Source organism: Cibotium barometz, chromosome 61 (genome assembly GCF_041138505.1).
Source record: "Cibotium barometz isolate CiBa-2024 chromosome 61, ASM4113850v1, whole genome shotgun sequence".
Taxonomy (NCBI): Eukaryota; Viridiplantae; Streptophyta; class Polypodiopsida; order Cyatheales; family Cibotiaceae; genus Cibotium; species Cibotium barometz.
The window spans coordinates 24,744,250-24,753,803 of NC_141106.1; the positions used below are offsets into that span (position 1 = coordinate 24,744,250).

The window sequence follows — 9,554 nt, forward strand, 5'->3', positions numbered from 1 at the left end:
GCTTGATGCAAGTGCTGAAGCCATCAATCTTATGATGGCTTTGTGTTCATGGGATCCTAGTCAGCGACCAACAGCCATTGAAGCGCTTCAGCATCTTTTTTTTCCCGGTTGGCTCATATACCCCCCTCAGCTTTATCTTACACGGGGTCTAAGGCATGGGATCAAGGGCGCCCACCAAAAGACAACCCCGTCGCTTGATTTCGTCCGTTGATCCTGGAAAAATTAATCTCGGGATAAAAATTAATCTCGGGATCCCGAGATTAATTTTTAAGTTTTGAATATCGGGTTGAAAAGGCGGCGAAAGGGTACACACAATCATTAAAGGCTGAGCATTCAGAAAAGATTTCATTCTCTTAAAGAATATTTGGTGGAATTTAATGCCAAGACCTATGGAGTAAATGCCACGAACTACCAAACTAATCTCGGGATCCCATAATCTCGGGATCCCGAGATTAATTTTTACAGGAAAAAGTTTCCTATTGCGCTTTTCTTTTTTTCTCCTTCATTCTTCTTCATGTTTGTTGTAGGGTTCTTACAAGAAGCTAAGAGGCCCATTATGGTGGTATATCTACATACTCATAAGGTACTTCACTAAATAGCATTCGTTGTTCTGTTTACATAAATGCAACAATGGATTATGTATTTGAAGAGGAGAGTAGTGATGACAACACTTCAAATGAATCTAGTGAGGATTTTAGTGATGAAGAGCTTGGGTTAAATGACACCCTAAACGAACATGAGAGTGTGTCAAATGATGAGGGTCCTCATAATGACACCCACCATGGGCATGACTCTTATCAAAAAAATTGGGTCGATCCACTTGCACATGTATCTCAAACTTATTTATATTTTAATAGAAGTACGTATGAATTAATGATAAGAGCATTACAGCATGATGTTTCCCTATCATTAGAAGATCTCAAGGTTTGTAGTCCATTGCTTGATTTGAAAAAGTGGCGAAGATTGAAAGATGCGTTGGTCCTTAGAACTAAGGAAGACAATAGTCATTGTCTTTGTCTAAAAGACACGCCTAATCTGAGGATCTCATGTATTGAGGATTGGGAGAGTATTGTTGTTGGAGCACATCAAAGTGAAAGTGATAGTGCTCACCGCAGTCTCAGTGATACAATAGACAAAATCAAGTCAACATGGTACATTGGTATTCAAAAGCATGGAATTCCCCAATCCTACATTAAAGAGTTTATCAATGCATGCGGATGTAAACGCCCTAAATGTAATACCGTTCCACAATCTCAGGATCTTTCAAAAGTAATAAGCACTACTAAATTTAAGGTACAGGAGCAGTTAAAGAGTATAATGATTGAGTACAATGCTAGATTAATAATGGTGAGATCAACAAAGACATATGGTTCTTCTAAGACCATGGTAGACTACATTTGTCATAGAGGAGGCAAGCCAAGAAGAAGTGGAAAGCAAAAGCGCCTGCGAACATCCAAGAAATGTGGTTGCACATTCAAAGTGCAAGTGGAGTATATAGAAGGGATGGAAGATGTTCATTTATTTGTATATCCATCACATAACGGTCACACACCGGGCACAAGAAGTGATTTATATCACCTTCCAGTTCATCCATCAGTGATTGAGTGCTGCATTCAAGATTTGTTTGATGTGGGAAGCTCTAGACATGTTTCTCAAATATCATTATCTAAACAGCGACTCCATATGGAAAAGGCTTCTCTTTTGGATTGCAAAATCTATAGGTTTTTCATGATTCCTCAAGAAATTGCCATGTTGTCATATCAAGTCCGTCACCAAGGTACTATCTTCTCCCTACAGTTTACAACCTTTGTCATAATGTTTTTGGATATTCTCTAAATTGAATACATTGCAGCTAATGTGTCAACTGATGATTGGACATCAATGTTCATGGAGGCTTTGGCTCTACAGCAACAAAATAAGGTACCACTAACTATTATTATATTTAAATCCAATATAGTCATTGATACCGAAAGTATTATTATATTTAAATCCAATATAGTCATTGATACCGAAACTATCATCAAGTTCGCTTCGTTTCTAAATGTGTAGGTGGTTTACTGTCAACCATATAATCCCCATGCAGAGAAGATCAAAGAAAGGCCTTTCATACTTATCATTCAAGATGATTGGATGTTACAAATGGCTATTCGATTTTCTCACAATAATGCATGGGCAATTGATAGTACTTTCAAAACCAACATTTATGGATTGCCTTTATTTGCTGCAGTAATACCAAATCAACTTGGTGTTGGCATGCCAATATGGTTTATGATGTGTTCATGTGATCCAGGGTCTCATCATGAGGTCATTGCTCTAGAGATGACACTAAAAATAATTATGCAAAGGATGGGTAGTGTAAGGCCTAGTGCTTTGGTTATTGATAAATGCCAACAAGAACTTGAGGCTATAACCCAAGCTGTAAATGAAGATCCTCACTCTTGGATTCTCGATGATAATGGGATTCCAAGACAAATTGCATGTCATGTGCTACTTTGTTGGTTTCATGCAAAGAAGGCATGGGTGGAGAATCTACTTCCACAAGTATGCAAGCACAACTTTCGTCGCTCTTCTTTGGAGTTTGTTGAAGTAATACTTACTTATCCTAACCCATTTTGATATCCAGGTCCCAAAAGAGAAGCGAAATGAAATTTATTCTTTGATGTCTAATTTAATGCAATGTGCTACCATAGAAGATTTTGAGGGACGCTACCAAGATCTCCTGCGAAGGTATTCATCTCATCCTAATGTGCTTCGATATGTCACAAATGGTTGGTGCGGACCTAATTGCATGTGGAAAACACGGTGGCCAAAATTTGGACGAATGTTCAACTATGGCAATGTTGATACAACAAATTTGATTGAAAGATTATGGCAATATATCAAATACACTCTTCTAGAAGCTCGTATTAATCGATCAATTGTCGAGCTACTACATGCGCTCATCGGTGATTCAAAGACTGACAACCGCATGGGTGGAACATTAACAAGGTTCTTTAGGCAAAAGCAAGAAATAGGTGAGTCGTTGATATCGAAGTCCCATCTATTTAGTCAAAAGCATGGAGTTGAATGTTATGATTTACATACATTAAGCCATTTCTTATTTATTATGCAGCTGACTCAGGTCGATTTTCAACCCGTGGCTCCTCAAAAAGACATACCTCAAGATTGCATGCCGGAGAGCAATTATTACAGAGATTCAAGGACAATCCATCATGTGTGGAGGTAGTTAACTCTATGTCATTATTGTTCAAGATTCAAAGTGTCTCTACTCCGAGCTTATGGTACCATGTGAATTTGCAAAGCAACTACTGTGATTGTCCTGATTGGAGCTCCCAATGCAAGCACATTTATGGTATTCGCTTGATAGTATTACAACATTTTCCAGAATTACAGCAATTGCTTCCTACAGTGGATAATGGAGATGAAAACCCTTTTGAAGTGGTTGATGATGTCAATACTGCAACGTGTCATGATACACATGACCATGTGACAATAGAGGAATTGTCCAAGCATATTGGAAAGCTTAAAGAAATCCTCTCCACAATTGAGCAAGTAGCGCCTACAAAAGATCCAAGGGAGATGAAAGCTGCTCTAGCACAATTGAGGGCTACTGAGGATCTACTCTTATCCGTGATGACACCAGGGAAAATCAACATGCCAGCTCGAGGAAATGTCCGACTTATTCAAGCGCATGTGACTCAAACGCGTCTTGGCCACGGAAAACCACGCAATGAAGATGATGATGTGATTACTATGGATGTTGTAGCCTCTTCAAGTCAACCAAAAAAGCCAACATGCCAAAGTGGTGTTCTTCGAAAAAGGCATCAACGTGGTAGAAGTCGAGTTCGTTTTGATAGATTTCCTCGCATATGGTGTCCACATTGCTGCACCAAAACACTATTGGTGGATCCTATAGCTATCTTCTCATGCCATACCTGCCATGCATTACTACCTTTGTCTAGGAGACATGTTAGTGAAGGAGCAGAGAAGTGTCTTCTTGGAAAATCTATTCAAGTATGTAATGATAATGATAGTTTTATGGGTATCATTTCTTCATGTCAGTATGGGTCTTCCAAAGATGAAGAGAGAATATTCATATTAAGTTCTAATGTTGCACAATTGCAACAAATCAGGGCATCTCAATTTAGAATCATACTCATGTACACTGGACATGTACCTCAAATTTTGGATTTCATCTAAACATATATTTGACTTGATCTCAATTTTAAAGTTATATGTGCATCTTTTGTCTCTCTACTAATTTCAATTCTATTACAAAGGTTACAAGTTTAATTCATCGTTGGTTAGGGTACTTTGCTTGCATAGGTCTTGTTTAATTATGATTATGACCTCTCTACAACTGGTTCTGGAAAAATTAATCTCGGGATCCCGAGATTAATTTTTCCAGAGAATAGCCTTAAACAACATTAAGACTCTGGCAAAATTAATCTCGGGATCCCGAGATTAATTTTTCCAGAGAATAGCCTTGAACAACATTTAGGCTCTGGAAAAATTAATCTCGGGATCCCGAGATTAATTTTTCCAGAGCCTAAATGTTGTTCAAGGCTATTCTCTGGAAAAATTAATCTCGGGATCCCGAGATTAATTTTTCCAGAGCACAACATTAAGGCTCTGGAAAAACTAAACTCGGGATCCCGAGATTAGTTTTCACAGAGAACAGTCATCAAAACTAGAACCAAGTTTAATACTTATAGACCATAACCAAAACCATGTGCACACTTATTACCCTAACCAGAAAGACCATAATCCTCACTAGACCATAATCATAGTCCTAAAGAGACCATAATCATAAGTAAACAAAACCATAGTCATAGGGGGATCGTAATCATAGTTGTAGAGAGCCCATAATCATAATTAAACAAGACCTATGCAAGCAAAGTATCCATAACCATAACCATATTTGATCATAACCATAACCATACTTGAGACCAACAACATAACCATATTTGAGACCATAACCATATTTGAGACCATAATCATAATTAAACAAGACCTATGCAAGCAAAGTATCCATAACCATAACCATATTTGAGACCATTAACCATAACCATAACCATATTTGATCATAACAATAACCATACTTGAGACCAACAACATAACCATATTTGAGACCATAACCAACAAGATCTCATGACCAAAACTATAACCAACAAGACCATAACCATATTTGAGACTTACAACATAACCAACAAGACCATAACCATAGCCATATTTGAGACTTACAACATAACCAACAAGACCATAACCATAGCCATCACATAAAATCCGCAGTCATACGCATTTGGCTGTTGTGGAATCTGCATCCAAACAACCATATGAGTTCCTAATTATAGCTAGTTATTATAGATAATTGCTTCTAAGAGATATCTACCTCATAAGACTCGCATCCTATTTCTTCTGTTGGATTCAAAAGCTCCATTTTAACGATTGGATCACTACAGAAACTACCAAAATGGACAAGTGTCCTAAAAAAATGCCACTTTTTAGAGATCTGTGTAATAGGTACAACTTATAAATGCTTGAAATATCATAACATACCTGTATAGATGGTCGTGATACTTTTGTGACGAGCGCATACCAAGGGAGTCAAAACTTAAAATACAAGAACGCCTCCTTGGTAGGCTAGGCAATCGCATACAATGAGGATTGTAGAGAACAAGCAAAGTCCAATGTGCCCTAAATTTTTCATAGCGTTAGAAAAACAAAGCTTTCCACCTAGATACTTTGTGCCTAAATGATATATACTTTGAGCACAAAATATATTACTTTACCTATCAATGACAGGAAAGAATGTGAAGACTTTACGCCCAAGATCGGGCGTACCCAAAAAATTAGCCATTGTATTCTCGTTTTTTTGTTTTCGGCCAAGGAACGCTCGCCATAGGCTATCCACAAACCACGTTTGCTCTAGCACATTGACCGACAATGTATTTTCCATCCATCTATATAAGATACAATGCACTATTATACACAAAAATTGATGATTATTTAGAAAAAATCATAAGGTCTGTGTAAGAGATACTCACAAGGCAAAAACATTCATTGTATTTGTAGACGCCTCAACATTAATTGTGTCTTGCACAATTGACGCATGAAGATCGACCGCCAATTTAAAGCGGGTAGACTTCATGTGAAAGACTACTCCTCCACTAAATAACCATTTTAAGAAAATAAGATTCTAAGCTCAAACAAGAGAACATTCAAACATTGAATAATAAAGAGAGCTAACCTCTCTGCAAAAGCATCGGGACTGGGACTTTTGCAGTCGAAACTCCCAGAACAAACTTTGATGTCTACATGAGCATCTTCTTTTGCATTGGGAAACTTGGGCTACCAAAATGTCTATATAAGATTTCTAAAAGTCTTTGCATTACAACATAGAAAACTAAAGGTTTTTAGGTACCTGCTGACACTCATGTATGATGTCTTCTTTTGAATGACGAGATCCGGATGGTAGAGACATATCTAATGTCCGCTTTCTTTTCACTCGTAATTTACGAGGAGCTAAAGGTGGATCTTCGACTGGACTAGTCTCCATTTGCTATTATTTTATGAAAACAAGGTTATAAGTCCTATACTAAGAAAAGAGAGAGAGAGGGAGAGAGAGAGAGAGAGAGAGCAAGAAAAGGTAGCACACATAATAACTTACAGGTGTATCTGGCTCCTCTTTGGTTTCTTCTTCTACATCGGGGACATCTGTTTCTTCTACATCAGGGACATCTGTTTTTGTAGTACAATTGCGTCTCTATCATAAAAACTAGGTGTATTAGAATGTAGGTATGTAGTTTATAACCATGTATAACTAAATGCAATGATAGCCTACCCATTTCTCGTATCCTTCTGTAACACGCTCTTGCACCAACTTTCTGCGTGATTCATTCCTTGAGTCCCATGTCGCCATCCTGATTTTGACATAGTTATGTACCCATTCCTCTTTAGACCCTGTCTTCTCCTTTAAGAGGTTCCATCTCCATTCTCCCTCTTTTATTTTGCTCTTCTCGTGCGCCTTTCTAGCATTTTTTGCTTTTAGCTCCTCGTTGTAAAACCGCGCCTCACTTTGGACACGCGATCTATCCGACTTTGATTTAGTCGGTCTCTCTTGCGCTTTTGGGCGACCCATTGGAAGAGGCGGGAGTACTATATTAGTACACGCATGTTTTGTTTCAAGGTGGCGTTTCATATCCACCCTTTTCTCGAAACGTTGACTTTTATCTATGCATACTTGAGAGGCAAGGCAATGTCGCCACCATTTGCCATCCTCGTCTTGTACCAATTTGAATAGAGCATGTTCCTAAAATACATCAAGCTTCTAACATCAAACAAACCCTAAACCCTAAATCTATCTACAACACATAAAATCTACCAACTTTGAGAGAAAATCCTTAGTTACGCGTGCATATGTCCTAACATTTCACATATGCAAGGCTATGCGTATCTCTTCATAAATTCAAAGAGAGTATGCTAGCCTGCGGATTATCCCTTAAACATCACCTCTCTCTCTCTCTCTCTCTCTCTCTCTCTCTCTCTCTCTCTCGTGGCAAACACACACGCTTATGTGTATCGTGTATACATGAAGATCCCTACCTCCATGGCTCGAAGAAGAGTTATCGATCGTATTTGTTCGTGCAAGTTCTTCCTTGGCTTGTGTATGCAAACTATATTGACACAAAAGCTTCAATACATTAGGCCTCAAGCTATGGATTCAATTTCCTTAAAATGTTCAAGACACATGGCTATGGCGAAGACCTACACTGAAAAGCTAAAAGTATTTTTATGATCAAACTAGTACACAACAATATATTGATCCACGTTTTGATTAGGAATAGATATATCTAGCATCCACTGTTCTGCTATAGCATCCGCATTTGCGCATGTCACATTTTTACATGCCCATGTCACAAAAGTGAGCATTAGATATCCATAGTGGGAAATTTTCTAAGAACACATGCTCTCATGTCCAGTTGACATAGATGGCATGAATAAACAAGTTAATAAACAGATTTCCAAAGGACAATCATACACTCATACACACCTCAGAAGCAACATAAACATAATGTCCAACAGCAATTGGTTACCATAAGAGAACATAAAACATACTATGCCAACTATGCTGAGCTTCCTTCCAGCCTCACCATGTAGCACTATCAATACAGTCAACACTGAATGTCCTGACACAAACACACATACATGCACAGACAGGCAACCCACTCTAGCTGCATGGGTACATGTGTGGATGGCTGAACACAGCTAACCTGGAGACCCTACATATAACAAGCCATTAACACTCTGAAGAAGAGGGACTTACATTTCCAGCTACGGAACTACAGTGCTTCCATGAACTCGCATCCAAACAATAAATAATACGCTTACACCTAAACTGTTACGCAGATGGTTAATGAAGAGGGGTTCCCACTTTCAATTCTCGAATCCCCCCTCTTTTCACATATGAATCCCGAAATACCTGCAAGGTATCCTCCCGTGTGTGTGTGTGTGTGTGTGTGTATACTGTTACGGAGGCCCATTATGTGTGTTCCAATCCCTTGAAGTTTACACAAATTGCCGCCTCTGTAATTTCCCATTCTCTGGATTACTACAGCATCGTGGGCTTCAGCAGGGAAGGTCTACTAGCTAAGCGCGGTTGGGGGCAGTCCTTTTTATATAGTCGGCCATGGTGCACAGAAAACGCAGATGCCTGCTGCTTTGTTCACATAAAACACAGATTCCCTATCATAGTTATACAAGGGTACTTAAGGCCAAGCAAATATTCAAAAACGTGATTAGGATGTGGATAAAACGCAGATTCCTAATCATGTATCCCTTTGATAAAGATAAGTACCTCAGCTTGCACAGAAAACGCAGATGCCTGCCCCCTAAACCCTGCTGCTTTGTTCACATAAAACGCAGATTCCTAATCATAGGGATACAAGGGTACTTAAGGCCAAGCATATATTCAAAAACGTGATTAGAAAACGCAGATCCCTTTGTGCACAGAAAACGCAGATGCCTGCTGTTAGATAAAGACGAGTACCTCAGCTTCAAGGGCGCACAGACATGGTTATACAGGCGGCGAGCTGCTGGCGTTCGTCCGTCGCAGGAGACTGTGCCTTGGCGTGGTTGGCGGGCGCACAGACGAGGCTTCAGATATGGCGCTGCTCCAGTTTGGATGTCACCACACTGCCCGCCCCACACTCCCCGACCATCATTCGATCGGCCACCCTCAAAACGTCCCGAGATTAAATTTTAAATCGGACGGCCTCCATTCAACCCGCTTTGCAGTCCGTTGATCCCATGGCCTCAGCCCGTGTTAGATAAAGACGAGGATATACCCCACCATGCACCTACTATTTTGGCAGAAGGGGAAAGTTTCCCTCTCCCTTTTCAGAAAAAGCGACCTTGGCCAGACGGAATGGAAGGGGAACAAAAAAAAATCACATTCAATAAGGATAATACGGGGGGGAAATTCTGGATATCAAGGGGGCGGTGCTTATCAGTGGGAGAGAGGCGGGAGGTAACCAGAAAAGAGGGCCTCCTCG

At 39.5% G+C, this 9,554-nt stretch overlaps 2 protein-coding genes across 2 annotated transcripts; one reads left to right on the forward strand and one right to left on the reverse strand.

Annotated features, from left to right (window-relative positions):
- The first annotated feature begins 630 nt into the window (after positions 1-630).
- LOC147604695 (uncharacterized) lies at positions 631-4,200 on the forward strand. The gene is made up of 5 exons (XM_086794999.1): positions 631-742; positions 1,853-1,920; positions 2,050-2,541; positions 2,624-3,014; positions 3,113-4,200. Exons 1-5 carry the CDS (start codon positions 631-633, stop codon positions 4,198-4,200), a joined length of 2,151 nt encoding a protein of 716 aa, XP_086651125.1.
- Positions 4,201-5,240: 1,040 nt separating this feature from the next.
- LOC147604696 (uncharacterized) lies at positions 5,241-8,708 on the reverse strand. The gene is made up of 10 exons (XM_086795000.1): positions 7,606-8,708; positions 6,845-7,312; positions 6,671-6,766; positions 6,425-6,562; positions 6,251-6,351; positions 6,048-6,170; positions 5,793-5,963; positions 5,560-5,697; positions 5,393-5,486; positions 5,241-5,318 (listed from the first exon to the last, which is right to left on the reverse strand). The coding sequence occupies exons 1-10, from the start codon at positions 7,609-7,611 to the stop codon at positions 5,241-5,243; spliced, it is 1,413 nt and encodes a 470-aa protein (XP_086651126.1). The 5' UTR covers positions 7,612-8,708.
- Positions 8,709-9,554: the final 846 nt, after the last annotated feature.

Bases quoted from the DNA above. Each gene is read 5' to 3' on its own strand.
- LOC147604695 (XM_086794999.1), top strand. From the start codon at position 631: ATGGATTATGTATTTGAAGAGGAGAGTAGTGATGACAACACTTCAAAT. The intron at 743-1,852 runs GTGTGTCAAATG...AATACATTGCAG, and splicing joins CACCCTAAACGAACATGAGA to CTAATGTGTCAACTGATGAT. The intron at 1,921-2,049 runs GTACCACTAACT...CTAAATGTGTAG, and splicing joins CTCTACAGCAACAAAATAAG to GTGGTTTACTGTCAACCATA.
- LOC147604696 (XM_086795000.1), bottom strand. The intron at 5,698-5,792 runs GTAAAGTAATAT...TGAAAAATTTAG, and splicing joins TTCTTTCCTGTCATTGATAG to GGCACATTGGACTTTGCTTG. The intron at 5,319-5,392 runs GTAGATATCTCT...GTTTGGATGCAG, and splicing joins TAGGATGCGAGTCTTATGAG to ATTCCACAACAGCCAAATGC.